General features: G+C 36.3%; 1 protein-coding gene across 1 annotated transcript; it reads left to right on the top strand.

The window, feature by feature from the left end:
• Positions 1–752: 752 nt before the first annotated feature.
• Positions 753–5,883, top strand: LOC104086539 (polygalacturonate 4-alpha-galacturonosyltransferase-like). The gene is made up of 11 exons (XM_009590829.4): positions 753–978; positions 1,196–1,349; positions 2,334–2,368; positions 2,457–2,516; positions 2,614–2,751; positions 2,885–2,960; positions 3,043–3,089; positions 3,269–3,603; positions 3,702–4,059; positions 4,370–4,957; positions 5,269–5,883. Exons 2-11 carry the CDS (start codon positions 1,199–1,201, stop codon positions 5,542–5,544), a joined length of 2,064 nt encoding a protein of 687 aa, XP_009589124.1. The 5' UTR covers positions 753–978; positions 1,196–1,198; the 3' UTR covers positions 5,545–5,883.
• The last annotated feature ends 15,642 nt before the right edge of the window (positions 5,884–21,525 follow it).

Below are 21,525 nucleotides of genomic sequence, written 5' to 3'. Positions count from 1 at the left end.
ATCTATTCTATTTTATTTTGTTTCTACGGCAGAGGGTCTATCTGAAATAAAATTACTATCTTTATAAGATAGTGATGAGGTTTGCCTATGCATTATATTCCCTAGACCCCGCTTGTAGAGTTGTAATTTATTCTATTTTATATAATTTTTTTTCTTCTTTAATCTATTCTAAAAAATGCTATTTTTACAATCCTATATCCATAAATATCATGACATACTTAAAATTGTAAGTTGCTATGTACTAAATTTTTTATTTCCTTCGTAAATTCGGTACGCAATCAACTTTTGTGGTATATAATCTAACAGGAGTACTCTTTGGCAATAAGATGGGAAATTTAAGAAAATGAAAAATATTGAGTTATTGAGTACAAAAGTGATTTGGAATTTTTGAGTTAATACAGGTAGTTGTTAATTTCATAGAACTAGAATTGAGAGTTGAGACCATAAGATACATTCATTAGGTTAAACAACTAGAGGATAAGTAAAGGATCTTAAATGAAGGGAGATATTACAAATTATTACTACTCCATTTATCTATTCATTAATAATGATTAATAAGTCTATGGCTTTCCTCACCACTAAATTATTAAAAGCTGCATAGTGTGGCCCCTGTCGGCGAAAGAACGACGTCGTTAATCTCCACTTTACACTATTTCTTAAACCAGGAAAAAAAGAAAAAAATCAGAAATTGAAAGAGAGAGAAGACAGAAGAGAAAAAGAGAAAAAAGCAAAAGAGTTGGGTACATTTTTTTATCTTCCTCAAACTCGAATTTCTCAGATCTCTTTCTTCTTCTTCTTCTCCTCTTTTTGGGGTACCCTTCTTCCCTTTTGATCCATCATTCTCTCTCTAATCACATTTTGATTTCAGGAGTCACCCCCATAGACCCACTCTTTTCATTTATTCTTCAGATTTTTTTTTCTTTTAGGGTTATGAACTTTTGCTAGCAAGAGACAGAACTATCTTGAAAGAGTCCCTATGTAATCTCCCTTTCTCTTTCTATTTCTTCTTTTATTTTGATGGGTCATTGTTGTTTCCTTGAAAAATTTTGACACTTCTTTTTGTGCTTAATTTTATGCCTTTATTACCTATTTATTTATTCATTCATTCATTCTGTATATCTGAGTGTTTGCTTATAAATTTGTACTTTTTTTTTATTCTTATTTTTGTGGATTTGAATGAATGTATGGGACACAGGATATGGCATTGAAGAGGGGATCATCAGGTTTAGGAGGCAGCCAAAGGAACAGAAGCACTAGATCTAGTAGCTTCCCTATTTTGGTTCTAATCTTCTGTTCATTCCTTGCTCCTTTGATTTTCTTTGTCGGCCGTGGCCTCTACACCTCGATTGGTTAGTTTTATATTCTCTCATTGAAGCTATTGTAATTATATTTCTGGGTTTTGATTGTCTGCCGATTAGTGCTTATTTCACTACAGGACATTGTGTTTTATTCAACTCAGTTAATACTAATTGAGTGTGATGTATCACAACAACACTTACGCCTCGATTCCAATGTAGTTGGGATTGGCTAATGAATCATCTATATCAATTTTGTTTTCTTGGGCCCCCCTTTTGTTCCAATTATTAATAATTTGTGTTTTAAGATAAATCTAGTTCTCAAAAACTAGAGGTTCTTGCACAGAAGAGTGTGGCCTAGTGGTCTATGAAGTGGGCGCAAACCTTGGAGACCAGGTTTCAAATCTCAGCAGACTAAATACACTACCTGATTTGCTATTGCATCGATACACTGTTTGTATATTTTAGCTCAATTTTCTAGGTTTTCATTCTGCTATTATGCACACTGTTTCTGGTCACTAGTTTACTTTAAGTGGTTAACTTTCTCATTTATCCATTTCTCAAGGCCGGGTAGATAGGTGGTTCTCTAACATTTTCTAAAATCATATCAAATACGTATTTATTATACTTTTACTGTAACAGTTTGAGATTGAGAAACTAAATGGCAGATATTTCTAACTACTAATGGTATCTCAGAATATTAAGAATTTTAAAACTATTTCATTGGACTCCTTGAAAAGAAATTAAGAAAGTAGGTCACATACAATTCTTTTGCTGGAAGGAGTAAGTAGGGTTGTCGTTGGGCAGTTTGAGGTAGCCACTAGCCAGTACTAGTTTGGTTGTCGTCAATTGGTGTCTTATGAGTGGGAAAGCTGAGGTCACGGCTGCATAAATGGCTGTTTCAAGTGGGTATTCACTATTATATTTGTGGGTTGAAATACCCATGCTGTAATTGTTATGACTGCCACAGTTGTTTCACATATTATCCTCCCTGCGATTGTGTAAGTTGTTATAACTCAAGTTATTGTGCTTTTGCAGATCATAATGATGTTTCCACCACTTCAAGTAAACAGGTATCAGGCTTTGCTATATTGTACCCATGTATTAGAATTCCAGGCTGCTGAATGTAGTTGGATAAGGAAAATTTTCACTCTGCTGCAGGATTTAGACTGGAGAGAGAGGCTTGCTCTGCAACAAATAAAACCCTTACTAACAAAAGAGGCAAGTAATTTTTCAAGTTCTGTTTTTAAGTTTAGCATTCTCCTTTGGTCTACAGTGATGGTGATTTCTTACTCTAAGTAATTGTGCATACCTTTAGGTGATTGATATCATTAAAGCCAGTACAGATGATTTAGGACCTCTCAGTCTTGATTCTTTTAGAAAGAACAATTTGTCTGCCTCATGGAGATTTGTCGGGCAAGAAATCGTGGATAAGCACAATGTAGCTGATGTAGAGGTCAGGATTGAGCTTGGCTTTCCGTAACTAAAATTCTTATCTGTCCTGGAAAAATCATTTGACTAGCAACCCATAAAAAAAAATCATGTGACTAGCAAGATACTGATTTCTTTTCTTTTTCGATGTATCACAGGTAAATAAGCCAAGTCCAATAGCTGCAGATTCCAAACCAGAAATCACCAGAGGCAAACAGCATAATCCTGTTAAAGGTAAATGCTTTGTTACAGATCTGGTATTAATTTTAGTTGCATCATACGTGTTTCAATAATCAAGGGCTTTCTAATTTTCCAGGGGATAATTCCCAGTTTCTGGATTCACCCGCTAAGTTGGCCAGAAGGGTATGTATAGTTATCAGCTGATTTAGACTCACATTTATTTCTTACTTCTGATAATAGCAATTAGAAATCAAGAATTTTGAACTCATCCTTCACTGCACACGGAATACTTCCCCCTCAGGATCTTGCTTGCATTCCACCTATGAATAATTGAGTTAATAACTTTCCAACCTGCTCTGCAGCAACTGCGAGAGAGAAAACGTGAAAAGCGTGCTGCTGATTTACTCAAACGAGATGATGATGTGACTGTGAAGCTTGAAAATGCTGCCATCGAGCGCTCCAAGTCAGTTGACTCTTCTGTGCTGGGGAAGTACAGTATATGGAGGAAAGAAAACGATAATGAGAACACTGATTCAACAGTACGCTTGATGCGAGATCAAATGATTATGGCAAGGGTGTACATAAGCATAGCTACAATGAAAAAGAAGCTTGACCTGGCCCACGAGTTACAGACTCGGCTTAAAGAAAGTCAGCGTGTGTTAGGTGATGCAGGCTCTGATGCTGATCTAACACGCAGGTGATTTTTGTTGACTTTTTTGCATGCTCGATCACATTGCTTTTTGTCTCCGCTCTATACAGTGAAGAATAACACATTCATGTTCCCCTGTACAATAGTGCACATGAGAAAATGAAAGTTATGGGCCAGGTGCTATCTAAAGCTAGAGAGCAGCTCTATGACTGCAAGCTTGTGACAACGAAACTGAGAGCAATGCTGCAATCTGCTGATGAGCAAGTCAGAAGTTTGAAGAGGCAGAGCACTTTTTTGAGCCAATTAGCGGCAAAGACTATACCTAATGGGATCCACTGCCTGTCCATGCGTTTGACCATTGACTATTACCTCCTTCCTCCTTTAAAAAGAAAGTTCCCTAGAGGCGAAAATCTGGAAAATCCTGATCTCTTCCATTATGCGCTATTTTCGGATAATGTTTTGGCTGCTTCAGTTGTTGTCAACTCAACTATTGTGAATGCTAAGGTGAGGGATTCTGTTTGATATTTTGGAGACCATCGTCCACATATGCCTTTATACATTGCTTTGGATGTTTGAGAAACTCTATTCTATTTTCTGGCTTGTTACTTGCTGGTGCACTATCGCTCTATCCAATCCATGATAACAATCACCAAACATCAAAAAATTGCATGTTATACTTGGTTTCCCCTTGGATTTCTTTCGCTGCCTTGCATGTTTCTGTAGTTCATCACCTATTATCTTGGCTTTAACGAAATTAGCACTATGTTTGATGTTTCCAGTGGGTTGTTGAAGAATACGACGTGATATTTTGCAGGAACCAGAGAAACATGTATTTCATCTAGTCACTGATAAATTGAACTTTGGAGCTATGAACATGTGGTTTTTGTTGAATCCTCCTGGAAAAGCTACAATCCATGTTGAAAATGTTGATGAGTTCAAGTGGCTTAATTCTTCATATTGTCCTGTTCTGCGGCAGCTTGAATCTGCTGCTATGAAGGAGTACTATTTCAAGGCAGCTCATCCCAACACCCTATCTGCTGGTTCTTCTAATTTGAAGTACCGGAACCCCAAATATCTTTCAATGCTCAATCACCTAAGGTTTTATCTCCCTCAGGTTTATCCGAAATTGAATAAGATCCTTTTTCTTGATGATGACATTGTTGTTCAGAAAGACTTGACAGGATTGTGGTCAGTTGACCTTCATGGGAAAGTGAATGGTGCAGTTGAAACCTGTGGTCAGAGTTTTCACCGTTTTGACAAGTACCTAAACTTCTCAAATCCTCATATTGCTAGAAACTTTGATCCAAATGCCTGTGGGTGGGCATATGGGATGAACATGTTTGATCTTAAGGAGTGGAAGAAGAGAGATATAACTGGCATTTATCACAAGTGGCAAAACATGGTGAGAATTATTGTGCCTTTCCATCACTCTTATTTTCTCTTAGTTATTTCTCTATTTTGGTTCTAACTGTTTTCATACCCATATGGTATCAAATGAAGTAAAACCTTTACTTAGCGTCAGGATATGTGATTATATGTAAAAGTAGCGTATGGACTAAAGCAAGTAGCATATGGACTACATCGTGGTGTTACTCCTTCCAAAAATCTTTTTAGGACACTGCTAGAACACAATATTTAACCTAATATAGTATTGTACTTGATATTTGAGTTCTTACTAAGTTGGATTTTGGTTCTCTTCTGCCTTTGCATTAGAATGAAGACAGGGTCCTCTGGAAGCTGGGAACTCTACCTCCAGGGCTGATCACATTTTATGGGCTTACACATCCGCTAGAGAAGTCGTGGCATGTGCTAGGTTTGGGATACAATCCAAGCATTGACCGGTCAGAAATTGAGAATGCAGCTGTGATACATTACAATGGTAACATGAAACCATGGCTAGAGTTGGCAATGACAAAGTACAGATCATACTGGACCAAGTATATAAAGTTTGACCATCCATACATTCGCAGCTGTAAACTAAGTGAATGAAGCATCGATGAGCTATAGTACAGTTGATCTACTCATTTATCTCATCTTCTGTGCGACAGACTGGTCACATTTTCTATAATTTGGTTGTGACCAATGAGCTCTTCTATGCAGCAATTTTCTTGTCTTCTTCGTGCGATGTGACCTAATTCTTTATTCTTCCCCTGTGAGTCAAATATATTCATTGTTGAGTTTCTGATGCCTTGTTCACCTGTAACGAGTCCCCTCTGCTTGGAGCTAAGCTCAACTGGGGTAACAAAGAGTTTGTAATTTTATTTACTCCAGTGTAATTCTTTGAACAGCAACTGACTTATATTCTAGAATTAAATCCAAGTTTAACCACTTGAGCGGGTATTTTCCCTTTTTAGGGTCTAATTAAATATAGCTTCTTGATCAAATTTTCATGATTCTTTAGGATCTAACCTTGTATTGTAGGGGTGTTCATCGTGCAGTTTGGTGCCGTGTTGAAAGATTTTGGTTTTAAAAATGTTGTACGGTATGGTTCTTTTCTTTTTTTCACTTTTGGGTTTCGGTTTGTACAGTTTGGTAACTTTTGGTATTACTTTTTAAAGTTGTATTTTATCAACCAAACTTATAATGGTGATTCATGAAAGTGATTTTTCTATTCAAGTTAAAAGAAGAAAAACACTACATCAGAGAACAAATTAAACCAAAATTGCAAAGTCTCTGTACACGCACATTTCAGACTCTCTCTCCCTCTCCCTCTTTCTCAATTCTTCTTATGGTGCATCCGCATGGTAGAGTTATAATCTCGCAATTTCAAGACACAACGTCGTAAAATTCTTTTTTCCCCCCTCTTCTGTTGGATCACTTGAAAGGTAAAATTATACTTATATAGTTACCAACAATAAGTGGAACTAGTAATTTTAAAAACAAGGCAAGTTAACTTTTATGGGGACATTGAAAAACTTTACTTAATAATTAATATACGAGACCTATGAGCTTCTGGTAGAATACATGCTTTGACGTGTGGCTACCGAACTATTGTGTCGAGGGAGAGCAAACTCGAAAATAAAGAAGATAAAGAACATCAAATTCTAGGTAAAAATTACGGGATCACAAAGATTCAAAATGTTCCATTATAACAATAAGAGCGTTACAAAAGTTCTCCAACAAGTATCAAACACGGAGCAACGATAACAACAAGAGTAACGACAAATCAATTGAAGGAGGAAAAGTCACAAAACTGAAGCTACTGTTCGGGGTTCGAAATCAGATGCTATGAGGCTCCAAATACGATCTCCACCGTTCAAATCAAATATCAAGATGTTACTAACACTCAGTCAAAATTTTAGCCCAATCCAACGGTTAAAAAATCAGAAAAATTGATTTGAAGTTGTCTGGTCGGAATAAAAATCTGCAACAAAACAAATATTTTTCTAATTTTATCTTCTCTCTTGATGAAAGCTCTCTCAAAAACCACTCTTATGTGCTTAAGTTTTTCAAAGATAATTGTACCAATGGGTCCTATTTATAGATCATGAGTGGTGCTTTCTCTTAGCAAAACCAACTCTAAATAGGAATAAAAATCGAATCCAATTCCGAATAAAAATAAAAACGAAAAGAGAATAGGATTAGACCATTTGATCTATTGGTTGGTTACTAAAGAATACAATTATGGTTCTTTTGCATCCTTAACACAGCCAAATGTGATCATCATCATGATTCATGTGGGGATAAGATAAGACTAAAGGTTAGGCAACTATGTTGTTATCCTTCGAAGTAGCGATACAAATGATTATATCTTGTGTTTTCGTGGTGAACAAAATGCAAGACAAATCAGTCTATTTCTTTGAAACCTAAATTTTCCCTACCAAATAATCCCAAGTGCAAATGGCCAGTTTTGCGAAAATGAGCATGTGTCTATATTATATATTTGCAGATGTCACATCTTCTATTGCTCAGAAAAGTTAACAAGAAAAACAGAAAGCAAACGTGATTGAACATGGGCTGTTGCCCTCTTTCTGTTTGGTACGAGCCACTCATATATCTTCCCCATAAAAATTTACTGCTCTATCCTTAACACAAATACTAAAACAGTAACATAAAAAGTTTTTTGTTATCATTGGCTAGAGCAGATGTGTAACAATGGCATATTTCATAGAGATATTTCAAGAAGAACTGCGTCGTTTCCTCTTTAAGGTTTAATTTGTTTGCTCCTACGTAGGGTTTCAAATAATATCCTCTAGAATCAATGGCGGAGCTACGTTGGCTGAAGGGTGATCAATAACCTTTTACTGTTTTACACTACACACACATATATATGACGGGCCTCCACAAGCAGTGGAGCATGTGGTTTAATTCGATGCAACGCGCAAAACTTTACCAGCCATTGACATATGAACACAAAAACCTGTCCTTAACAGGATGGTATTGACTTTCATACAAGTGTTGCATGGCTATCATCAGCTCGTGTCGTGAGATGTTTGGTAAAGTCCTATAACGAGGGAAACCCTCGTTTTGTGTTGCTGAGACATGCGCCTAAGGAGAAATCTTTGCAACCGAAGTGAGCTAGGAGCCGTGTGACGTGCCACAATATATATATATATATATATATATATATATATATATATATATATATATATATACAGAAAAAGTCCAAATATGCCCTTGTACTATACGAAATTGAGCACATTTACCCTTCGTTAATACTTTAGCTCAAATATGCCCTTACCGTCACATAGTTGGTCCATATATACCCTTAGAGTTACACAGTGGCCCATATATGCCCTTTTCAAAACGAAATCCACCCAAACTAATTAGCTCTTTCATTAATTGTATTAAAGTGTATTACAAACACTATTTCCTTTTTATTAGTACTTTTTTTTCTTTACCTATCTCTTTTTTCTTCTTTTTTCTTTTCTTCTCTATTTCCTCCCCCCCTTTTTCCCCTTATCCGATTTCCTCCATTACTGATGTCTTCTCCATTTTCGTCACTAATTTCACTTGACAAAACTCATGAATTCCAATTATTAAGAAAATTCTCGCATAAGAATATTTTAATAGATCATATGTTTGTCAATTTTTTAATTTTTACAGAACATATATTTAGTTCTAAAAAATTTAACAAAGTAAGATTGAAATAATATTTATGTAACAAAAAACCCGAAAAATTCAACAAAACCGAACAATCCAAACCGATATAATTGAACCAACCCGTTCCATGTACACCCCTAATTTACATAGTTAATAAAAAAATAGAAAATATCCATCTGAAAAAAGATGAAAAAAGACTAACAACTCAAATTTATAATACTACAACTTGAATTCTAGGCTTTTAATCATTAAATTATCTTTCTGAAAATAATTTAAATATTTTGGTCTTTTGAGTATTGTTAAAGGTTGAGATGTTTTTATTAATTTAAAGTTTAAACCATAATTTTTGGAATAATTTAATTTCGTTTATTTAGAGGGCTAGTGAAATTGAAACTTGATTACCTTATGGGAGAATTTTCTTAGTAATTGGAATTCATGAGTTTTGTCAAGTGAAATTGGTGATGAAAATGAAGAAGACATCAGTAATGGAGGAAACGGATAAGGGAGAAAGAAAAAGTAAAAAAAAAAAGAGAAGAAAAGAAAAAAGAAGAAAGAAAAGAGAAAGGTAAAGAAAAAAGTACTAATAAAAAGGAAATAGTATTTATAATATACTTTAATACAATTAACGAAAGAGCTAATTAGTTTGGGTGAATTCCGTTTCGAAAAGGGCATTTATGGGCCAACTGTGTAACTCTAAGGTATATATGAACCAATTATGTGACGGTAAGGGCATATTTGAGCTAAAGTATTAACGAAGGGCAAATATATTCAATTTCGAATAGTACAAGGGCATATTTGGACCTTTACTTTACCCTATATATATATATATATATATATATATATATATATATATATATATATATATATATATAAAATATGCTATAAGTTGAGAGTAAGCACTTTGGCATTTTCAAATTCCTAACTCTGGCACCCCTAATGAGAAGCATAAACGAAGTCACTCCCATGACCATAAGCATTCATTTTTCTTGGACTTAATTGTTTCACGGATTTTTTTTAAATATAAAATAAAGTGTACGGGAAAGTAACCAAGCACTCTTTCCGTTCTAGTTTATATGAACATATTTTCTTTTTGAATGATCCTTTTCTAAATTTGGAAACTTACAATTCTACCCCTAATGAGAAGCTTTTATAGCCACACAAATACTCTGGGTTCCTTTTTGACTTGTTTAGGACCACAATTTCCAAAAGTCTTCATTTTTTCTTAAACTCCGTGCCTAGTCAAACATGTTCACATAAATTGAAACGGAAGGAGTATATGAGAATAAGGTGATCAAGACTTCAGGAGTACTCTTACATTATTGTTTTGTTTGCAAAAACATACAGCAATTTGTACGTGTCTTTGGAGGATATGACTCAATTATAAGAAGGTAAGAAACCAATAAATTAAAGGTCGTGATAGAACAGTAATTAAGTACTCTTTCATCCTGTAATCTCAAGTTGAGCTCTGGTATGAAGTTGTCTTTATCATGGAGTGTTTTAAATCGTTTCCCTTTTCAATGTGGGATTTTCGATACAAATCCATATTTGATCAGGCTCATTGCAAATACTGAATATTGCATGGGAAATCAAAAATAGTTATAAGGAGGCTTAGATTGAGATATGTCATGTCAATACGCTAATTTGCAAAGGAGATGTGTATCACTATACAATACAAGATATAAAGGGGACAAAGACAAAAATTCGTACAGACACATAAAGAAGGGGCTGGATACACATATGAGCATATCTTAGCTTGTTTGATTTCTATTTTCTGTCTTTCGTTTTTCTTCAAACCTATACCATGAAAATATATATAGGACGAATATGATAAAAGAACATCAACATGATGCTTCGAATTGTCACTACTATCTTTGTACTTATTTCTGTTTCGGCCATACAATTTATCATGTCTCGAGGGTATATGTGCTGTCCCTGTATTCTTAAAATTGCTTTTCCAAGAGTCTTCTCAAACCGAAGGGGACACAATTTGTTCTACATGCTACAGGTTACCCCACCAGTATTATTTTATATATATATATATATATATATATATATATATATAGTACAAAGCCCCTTAGCGAAATATTATTCGTCTTTTTTACACTTCGTAAGTGTATTCTACTTTGGATAAAATTGTAATTATAAACTCTAAAAAAAAAATCCTATGGAATAAAACAAAAAATAGCCGTTTATTTCCGTTTTAGTTGCATACGGCCTTTTATTTATTTAGGTTTAGGTTTCACTTTAAGTTTATAATTCTTTTACCAATAAATATTTACTAATGTCTCTTCTTTGTTTAGGTTTAGGATTTACTTTAGATTTAGGATCTTTTATCAAAATTTCCTTATGCTACAGATCTTTTGTAATAGCTTTGTTCTCGTTTTAAATTTGTATGTAGCTTTATTTTGTTAACAACTTTTATTTTCGTTTTAATTGGTGTAGGTATCTTACAATTGATCATTGGAAGCTCTTAAAATTTTGTGGGTTTGGATACGACAGTAACAACGTCTCTAGAGGCAAAATTTATTTATATTTGCGGTAAGCCTTTTAATCTTTAGTGTGTTTTTGAAGCTAAGTAATAATAACGGCTCATGTATTCTTGACATACTATTACAAATTGAAAAGTTATTAGTTTTGTATTTTTTTTACAATTTTTCATATATGATTTTCAGTTTAATGACTTATTTACAGATTTTGTACAGGTTATTTAGACTTTAGATCATTGCATTACGTAACAAAAAAATAGTTAGGAATTCTAACTCATAATATAAATTCAAGATCTTATTACTCCAAGATTATTTTGCCTTATGTTTTATAATTAAAATTGTTAATTGTTGTGCCAGCTCAAGTTGCTCAGTATATCAAATTCCAAATACGTGACTTGAGTATATTCGGGTGGACCAATTAAATATAAAAAGGAAAATATTACAAGATATAACTGGTAGTATCATGACTAGAAAATATAGAAGAGATAAAGTTAGTTAGATAAAGTAATACTTTCATCTTTTATTAGAGATTTGATAATGTCATGACCCAAAATCCCACCACAGGCGTCGTGATGACACTTAGTCTCTAAGACTAAATAGGCCAATCATAGTAATAATTCAAGCCATTTTTTTATTTGATAATCAAAACCAACAACGGAATAATGATACAACCTCCCAAGACTGGTAATACTGAGCCACAAACTCTAATTGAACACATGTAGTGATCTCAAGGATCGAATATACAATACTGTTCGAATAAGAGTTGGCAGTACAATAAAATGGAAAGACTCCAAAGGACTGTGACAACCAAGCAGCTCTACCTTGAATCCTTGCGATCAACACACAAACTCTGCTCGAGTCCAATATCTCCAGTACCTGGCTCTGCACAAAAATATGCAAAAGTATAGTATGAGTACAACACAGTCAGTACCCAGTAAGTGTCAAGACTAATCTCGGTGGAGTAGTGACGAGGTACAGTCAAGACACTCACTAGTCTAATAACATGTGCAATATATCAGTATACAATAATACTGGAAAATAACTAGCAATAATAGCAACAAAATCAGCCAGTGATATAAATAGCAAGGCAACAAAAATACCATAATTATTGCTCAAACGAATAAAGAACACAAGTATAACCAATAAATCATGTCCTTCAAATATAAATCTTTCACATATAATTATTTCGAATAAATACCTTCCCAATATACTTCTTTCAAATAAATATCTTTCGAATATAAAATTCTTTCAAATAAATATCTTTCGAATATACTTCTTTTAAATAAAAGTCACTCTGTGACACCTCATTTCATAATCATAAAATACGGGTCTCATCCCATTTTCATATTTTCGTAATACACTTTCATGTTTCCACGACACCTCGTGCCCCTATTTCTATCAAAACCGCACGGACAACTCACGTGCCAATAATAAAAATTATCATATTTTCCCCGGCATCTCGTGCCCACATTTCATATCTGTTGCAGCGTGCAACCCAATTCCATATAACATTAATCATACCTGTTGCGGCGTGCAACCCGATCCCATATAACATAATTCGCTCGGCACTAGCCAAATGCTCATAATTTCAACATAGATCAGACTATTATCAAGTTTACCGAAACAACAAGACAAGTTGCACAAGATATAAAAATAAAAACAAGAAAAATCACAACATCACATGAAAATTATCAATGCAATAACCTCATATCATCACATAAAAATTACAAACACAATAACCCACATCATCACATATCATCCCTGATAATAGCCACCCTTATCTCTCCTATAGCCACCCTTATCACTCCTATAATAGCCTCTATTATCTCTCTGCCCTGACAATATCAATAGCCACCCTTATCGCTTCTATAGCCACCCTTATTACTCCTATAATAGCCTCCCTTATCGCTCCGTTTAATAGCCTCCCTTATCACTCCACCAAGACAATATCCCAATACATATAACAACAGTGAAATGCCACCCTTATGCCCGCATAAAATCAACAGTGGAATGCCACTCTTATACGCCACATAACAGTAACCCAAATCACACCACAATTCACATAAAATATTATCACAACAACACAACATAATCAACTCGTATTTACAAATTGCCCGTAGGCTGCAACCTTTTCAAAGGTACAACAAAATTAATCCATTTCACAACAGATAGTCCACGGCTCAACACAATGTATATAAAACCACAAAATAACAACAAGGATGTGAAAAATAGCTCCGCATAGGACAACGCCTTCTTTAATCCAAATTTTTGATAAAGATATTAATGCCTCTTTTTAAACTTATTTAATTAATTATTTACAGATAAAAAATCCATAATGTGATTATTTCCAAGAAATATCAAATCAACAAACATACAAAATTCACATAAAAATCCAAGTGGCAATCACACCAAATTATCATATAAAATACAATCTCGACAAACAAGGAATGAGGCATGACAAATCAAGGATTTACTAAGTTTCAATATTTTTTTAATTTAATACATAAGGGCGTCTACGAATTTCAACTGATATAATTTGTACATATAAACCAAGTACGTACTAGTCACCTCGCGTACATGGTTTTCAATTCCACAACTTTCACATAAGACTCAATGCCTAAGGGGTAATTCTCCCACTCAAGGTTAGGCAAGATACTTACCTCGACGAAACTAAACCGAGTCTTTAAATGATCTTCGCGAGTGAAGCCACCTCCGGACGGCTCAAATCCCAATGATTTCCTTAAAAATCCCTCGAAAATAAGATTGCCACAAATCGAGCTTTCTTAATTCAGCTCTTTAGTGGTATTAAAACCTCCCACTACTCTTACAACTTCAATCTACATCAACACAATTCAATTGGACCAATATTAGTAAACAAATTGTAACGACCCGAGTAGTCATTTTGAGTAATTACTCTTCTTTCTACTATTTGAAGTCTTGAATAGCTTCATATGATGTATTATGACGTGTGTGAATCATCGGTTTTGATTTTTCAGGTGTTTCGGGATTAGTTCGGAAGAATGAATTTTATGTTGGAAGCTTAAATAAAAAAGGATTGACCAGAGTTTGAATTTTGTGCAAACGATCTCGAAATAGAGTTTTGATGATTCCAACAGCTCCGTATGGTGATTTTGGACTTGGGAGCGTGTTCGAAAATTTTTTTGGAGGTCCGTAGTTAAATTAGGCTTGAAATGGCTAAAATGGAAATTTAAGTTAGAAGTCTGACCGGGGAGTTGACTTTTTGATATCGGGGTCAGAATCTGATTTTGGAAATTTGGAATAGGTCTGTTATGTCATTTATGACTTGTGTGCAAAATTTGAGGTCAATCAGACTTGATTTGCTATGTTTCAGCATCGAACCTAGAATGTTTCGATGTCGATTCTTCAAGAATATGTGGTATAAAAATAAGCAAATGAGATCCAAATTCAGTTTTTATTGAAGCATTATATTCGTATTGAAATTACGGAGCCATAGCAAAAAGAATCGTGTAATTCAGACATCGTATGAGAGAGTTATGCCCATTTCTATGTCAAGAATGATTTCCTGTCGCCGTCAGCGCCCAGGGTAGAGTGGGGCACTATCCCTAACGCTGGGACTGCTGAAGGTACTGGAAAAGGCACCACAGGCAGCGCCCCACGCCACCTGTGGCGCCACAGACGTAAAACCCCCATCAAACGGGGGTTTTCAGCCATTTTTGACAAAACAAAATTGGGGAGCCCGGTGAAGGCAAATTTTGGGCGATTTTTACTAGAAAACATTTGGGTAAGTGTTCCTTGTCCTATATTGATTATATTTTATGATTCCATATTCATTTACATCATGAATCCATGAATTTATGGAAGAAAAATCAGATTTTTATAGAATCTTCCAAAAATGTAAAATGAAGATTTGAAGGTCAATCCGATGTCAGAATTTGATAATTTTTGTATGGTTGGACTCGTATCGAAACGGGTGTTCGGATTTTGTGAGTTTTGTTGAATTCCGAGACGTAGGCTCCACTGTCGATTTTTCGAGCGGAGTTGGAAATTTTTGTAAATTGTTAAATTGTAAGCATTAGAGTAAGTTGTGATTAATTTGCACATTATTTGAATAGATACGAGTCGTTTAGCTTGAATTGAGGAGATAGGAAGGCGTATGGAGGTTGATACGTACGGAATGGAATTTCCAAAAATATTGTATAACTTGCTAGGTATTGGATTTGGCTTGTTCGAGGTAAGTAACTCTTCTAATTTTGGAGCTGAGGGTATAAACCCTGAATTATACATGTTATGTGTTTGGTGTTGAGGTAACGCACATGCTAGGTGACGGACGTGTGGGCGTGCACCGTGTGAACTATGATTCCGTTATTCCTGTGGTACTGTGTAGTTACCTGAACTTATCTGAAATCATGGAAATCTCTACGTACTAGAGCTATTGAGCTGAGAATCATGTTAAAATCATGTTGAGGCTATATGCTAGTATTATTGAGACCCAAAGAGGTCATATTGTTGAATTTGTTTAAATTGAAATTTGAAACTCAATTATGTTCATTCATTTCATATCATCTCTCAGTCTCTGTTGCTATTTATTGATTCATCATATCATCATTTTGGGCTGATTTTCATGACACTGTGAGCCCGAGAGACTGGAGAGATTGATGATTGAGTGAGGCCGAGGGTCTGATGGTGAGGATATTTATGGGATCGGGTTGCGCGCCGCAACATGTTTCATTGATTTATGCCATGATTGGCTTGTTATAGTGCTTGGGCAGAAAGAGCCCCTCTGTAGTCTGTACACACCCCCAGTGAGCGTAGGTACCTACTGAGTGCGAGTGCCGAGCGATTGGGAGGATTGAGTGACTGTGAGGACTGAATGACTGGGAGGACTGAGTGAAATGATACTCTGAGAGTATGCATATGGTTTATCACTGAGTTGTATCGCATTGACATGCACACTTGACATACAGACATAGAGATGCATTATCCTCATGCCATTTGAAAAATGAAATTGCCTGTTGTGGAAGAAAGATTTTGGAAAAATTACTGTTTTCAAACTTACTCTTATTTTTGGAAACTTCGGTAAAATACTTGAGTTTTCACTAATACACTTGAAAAGCAGAGCTATTTTCAGAAATCATGATTAAGTCGAGCATGTTGTTGTTGAATTATTACTTGTGCTGCTTTAAATTATATTGTCATAAAATATTGTTGGCTATTGGTATTGGACCCCGACTTGTGTTCCAGCTCGTCACTACTTTCAACCTAAGGTTAGTTTTGTTACTTATTGAGTACATGGGGTCGGTTGTACTCATACTACACTTCTGCACCTTGCGTGCAGATATTAGATGTTGATGTTGCTGTGATCGACGGGAGCTGGATTTGAAGATATACATGTGTTCCGATCATAGCTGCCTCTTCTTCATGGTAGACTTAGATTTATAACAATCTGTTTATGTATATTTCGAACAGATGATGTATTTATTTCATACCAGTTTTGTAAATTATAATCTTAGAAGCTCATGATTTGTACTACCAGTCCTTGGGGAGTGCATTAAAGTCAGTTAAATATTTTTTTTGAATCAAATATTTGGAAATTGGCTTACTTAACGGGTTGGGTTAGGTGCCATCATGGCTAGTCGGATTTTGGGTCGTGACAAGTTGGTATTAGAGCCTTAGGTTCATAAGTTCTACAAGTCATGAGCAAGTGTCTAATGGAGTCTTGCAGATCCGTATGATGACGTCCATATTTATCTTCGAGAGGCTACAAGGCATTTAGGATAGTTTCCCATCTTTCTTTCCTTATCGTGCGGAATTGATTCAGCTTCAATAATAGCACTTTGAATTCCTTCCACGCATTCGTGTGCGCATGTGAGCGCTCGGTATCAGCTGTGTATCGCCAGCTTGTGATTTCAGGGATGATGTGCGAGGTGTGTATTCTATATTTTGGTGAAAGGCCGGCCTGGAGGACTTGAGGCCAGGTTTGGACCGTAGCTTAGGCTCGGTAGCTTCAGTTGTGACTTGTACATTTGGACTCATATGTCTAGTAATATCCCTATGAGTGGAAAATTTGTGGCTCGATGAGCGGTCAAATGGCTATATGATGAGGATGATGTGATTGTAGGATGTGTTAAGATGGATTGAATATGTCGAAAAGTGTTTCCTTGGAATGTAAAGAGGGCCATTGGGTGCTTGATTTTTGCTTGATGTGACGTATAGTCTCGAATTGTGAGTGTGTCGAAGGATCTGTCATGTAGTTTAATTGTGGAGAGAATTAAATTTTCATGTTTTGTTAATGAGTTTGGACTCAAGAAAATTAAGTGATTGCGTAGTAATTGTGGATGCGAAAGGGTATAACAAGATGCCAATTTGAGGGTAAGTAGGTGTGTTTCTTATAATGTTGATTGTAGAGTTTCTTTTCTACCAGCGGGTTATGTATGTTGAGATTTGAATTTGAGTCTAGTTGAGAAAGTTGACTTGACTGTCAAGAGAATGAATGCGAGATTAACAGATGATTGAGGTATTTTATGGTTGGTGTTGCATGGGCTTGAGAATAATTTTAGGTTGAACTGACTGCGGTATTAGACAGTAATAGAGTATGGGTATTGTGAGTTATCGAGTGTTTTAATCTATGGCTTTGAGCCAAGTGGGGGCCCCTGCTATTGACAATTTAATTTCATGGTTATATGTAAAGGTTTAGTTTTGGGCTGAGGCATACTTGTGGGTTAGTTATGATTTGCAGAGGTTGAGATCGAGGATGACTCGAATAAGGAAATTCCTGGATACGGGTTATATTGCACTTATGAAAATATGAAAATCATGGAATGAGTGAGTTGTTATTTTTGAAGTATGTAGTGGGCACGGAGTATGAACTTCATCGGTTGTGTTTAGGCATGGTTACTTCTTTGGGGTGTTGTTATACTAATTGAGCATAGACAGTTCGGCCCGTTTAGGCGGTGAAATTGAGATTTAAGCAGAGTGGATGAATCTCGAGTAAGTTCTAATAGATTCAAGATTAATATGTAGCAACTGAGAATTTTTGGCGAATTTGTATATGGCAAGAATCTGAGATTTAAGTTGGATGGTGTCGAGACTTGTGGCAATTTTTTTTTATATTCATTATGGATTTTATAATTCGGTATCAGGAAGGTGATGGAAACATCTTAAGACTCAAATAAGGTATTTTCAGAGTGGGTATATCGGTAGTGGTATTTATGGGGGTGCTTAAGAAGAATACATTGACTTATGGGCCTTAGGGCAGTGTGGTTTTATGTTAGGATGTCTTGTAGTGAGATTTGGGTAAGGATCGTAGTATTCTGACAAAGAGAAGTGTCAACTTGAGGGTAATTTAGAAGAAACTCAGAGAAAATAGGACGACCATGTAGTAGGTTGGACCAGTATGGTATGATAGGTTCTTTGGGTACCTATGAAGTGGTGAGGCTCTACAGATGTTTTTGTAACGATCAGGCCGGTCGTTTTGAGTATTACAACACCGTTTCCCCATTTACTTCTCAAATTGTACTTTACAGTTGTTGTGTGAATTGCCGGGGGTAATTGGTTCGGGCCCAGTGAGGTTTTAGAATGAATTGGAACACTTAGTTCCAAGGTTTAAAGCTTAAGTTAAAATAGTGACAGGATGCGTGCTTACGTGTAAACGACCTCGGATTCGAATTTTGATGATTCCAATAGCTCCGTATGGTGATTTTGGACTTAGGAGCATGTCTGAAAAATTATTTGGAGGTCCGTAGTGGAATTTGGCTTGAATTGCCGAGAGTTGAATTTTTGGGAAGTTTGACCGGGGGTTTGACTTTTTGATATCGAGGTCGGAATCCGATTCTGGAAATTGGAATAGGTCCATAATGTGAAATGTGACTTGTGCGCAAAATTTAAAGTCATTCCGGATTGATTTGATGTATTTCGGCACAAGATGTAGAATTTGAAAGTTCAAAGTTCATTGATTTTGAATTGAGGAGTAATTTGTCATTTCGATGTTGTTAGGTGTGATTTGAGGCCTCGAGTAGGTCCGTGTTATGTTATGGGACTTGTTGATACCATTGGTTGAGGTCCCGCGGGCCTCGGGTGAGTTTCGGACGGTTAACGGATAAAATTTGGACTTAAGGAAATGCTGGAACTGCTGCCTACTGGTGTGATCGCACCTGCGAATATTTTGATCGCAAGTGCGAAGCCGCATGTGCGTGAAATAAGTCGCAGAAGCGGCCAAGAGTGGGACTGGGTAGTGCTCGCAGGTGCGAGGAATTTGCCGCAGGTGCGAAGGCGTTGGCGTAGATGCGGACTGGGGCTGGCGTGAGGCGGCCGCAGGTGCGAAGGGGAATGCGCATCTGCGAAGCCCGCATATGCGAGATTTTAGAGGGACGGCTGTCCACGCATTTTTGTCCGCAAATGCGGATGCGCAGGTGCGGAAATGCCTGGGCAATGTTAAAAACGTGGGTTCCGAGATTCTTTCTCATTTTGGACATTTTAGAGCTCGGTTTGGGTGATTTTGGAGAGGAAATATTCCGCACAACTTGGGGTAAGTGTTCTTAACTCCCTTGCGATTATATTCCATGAATTAATCTTCATTTTTGGTGTAAGATTATTGAATCTTCAAGAGAAATAGAAGGAAATTTCTATAATGTCACAAAACGAAAATTTCAAGTTTGAATACTGATTTGGAGTCAGATTTGAGTGGAATTAGTTTGGTTGAACTTGTAATTGGATGGTTTGTCGTATTTTGTGAGTTTCGTCGGATTTCGAGCCGTGGGCCCCACAAGTATTTTTGGGGCGTAATTTCGGATTTTGTGGAAAATATTAGCATTTTGATATGGAATTAATTCCTATGGACTGAATCAAATTAATTGTGGTATATTCGATCCGTTCGGGAGTTGATACGCGTATAATGAGATTTCTGGAGCATTGTTTAGCTTGCTCGACATTGGATTCGGCTTGTTCGAGGTAAGTAACTCTTCTAATCTTGGAATTAAGGGTATGAACCCTGAATATATGTATTTCGTGAATTGTTGGGAGGTGACGCACATGCTAGGTGACGGGCGTGTGGGCGTGCACTATAGAAATTGTGACATAATTGTTTATGTGGAATTTTGTTGTTAAATGATCTTGGCATTTTCCATGCGTTTTATGAGTTAGAGAAATTTAGTTGAAAAGCATATTAAAAATCATGATTGAGGCTATGTGCCAGTATTATTGGGACCCACAGAGGTTATATTGCTGTGAATTATTTGTTTTAAATTGAAAATTCATACTCAGTCATATTCATTTCATTGCATATCATAACTCAGTTGTATGACTCTATTTTGATGCGTATAAATGTTTTGGGCCGAATGCCTTATTTTACTAAAATGCCCGAGTGGCTTGAGAGGTTTATGACTGAGTGAGGCCGAGGGCCTGATTGTGAGGATGAGTGTGGATCGGGGCTGCCCGCCTGCAGCATAATTTATTATTATAGCACGTGAGTTGTCCGTGCAGCACGTGAGTTGTCCGTGCAGATTATAGCGTTTGGGCTGAAGGATTCCCTCCGGAGTCTGTACACACCCCCAGTGAGCGCAGGTACCTACTGAGTGCGAGTGCCAAGTGCCGAGTGCTGAGTGACTGGGAGGCATGAGTGATTGTAAGGTATGCCCGAGTGGCAAGAGTGATTGTGAGGTATGCCCGAGTGGCAAGAGTGATTGTGAGGTATGCCCGAGTGGCACAAGTGACTGTGAGGTTTGCCCGAGGGGCTGTATATGAGTGATGTTCTGCCCGAGGGGTTGTTTATGATTTTATCACTGAGTTGCATCGCATTGGCATGCACACATGACATACATGCATAGAGATGTATTTTTCCTCATACTGTACAACATCACATCATTCATGATTTCTCACACATTTTTGACAGATGGGCATAGTGATGCATTTGTTTTACACGGAATATCCGGAATGAAAATGAAACATATTATTTATTATTGAGAAGATTTTTGGAGAAATTTATTGTTTTCAAACTATTCATATTATTGGCAACTTCGGCAAACGATTTGGGTTTTCACTGATGTATTTGAAAGAAAGAACTACTATTTTCTTTTGAAATCATTATTTGGCTGAGTATTTTATCCCTGAGTTACTTATGGTATTATTTGCTTTATGTTGTTATGGATTATTGTGGACTATTGGTTTTGGACCCGACCTTGGTGGAAGCTCGTCACTACTTTCAATCTACATCTAGGTTTGTTACTTACTCAGTACATGGGGTCGGTTGTAGTGATACTACACTTCTGTACATTGCGTGCAAATATTGGCTGTTGTTGTTGTTGTGCTCGATGGTTGCGAGATTTGAAGATGCACCTACGTTCCTATTGTAGCTGCCTCTTGTTCAGGGTAGCCTTAGATTTATAAAAGCTCTGTTTATGTATTATTCAAACAGACTATGTATTTATTTCATTTTCGCCTTGTATACTCTATTCTTAGAAGCTCA

This window comes from Nicotiana tomentosiformis, chromosome 1 (genome assembly GCF_000390325.3).
Source record: "Nicotiana tomentosiformis chromosome 1, ASM39032v3, whole genome shotgun sequence".
In the NCBI taxonomy this organism is placed as follows: Eukaryota; Viridiplantae; Streptophyta; class Magnoliopsida; order Solanales; family Solanaceae; genus Nicotiana; species Nicotiana tomentosiformis.
This window is presented reverse-complemented; position numbering and strand designations above follow the sequence as displayed.

Bases quoted from the DNA above. Each gene is read 5' to 3' on its own strand.
- LOC104086539 (XM_009590829.4), top strand. From the start codon at position 1,199: ATGGCATTGAAGAGGGGATCATCAGGTTTAGGAGGCAGCCAAAGGAAC. The intron at 2,961-3,042 runs GTAAATGCTTTG...CTAATTTTCCAG, and splicing joins ACAGCATAATCCTGTTAAAG to GGGATAATTCCCAGTTTCTG. The intron at 3,604-3,701 runs GTGATTTTTGTT...CCTGTACAATAG, and splicing joins GATGCTGATCTAACACGCAG to TGCACATGAGAAAATGAAAG.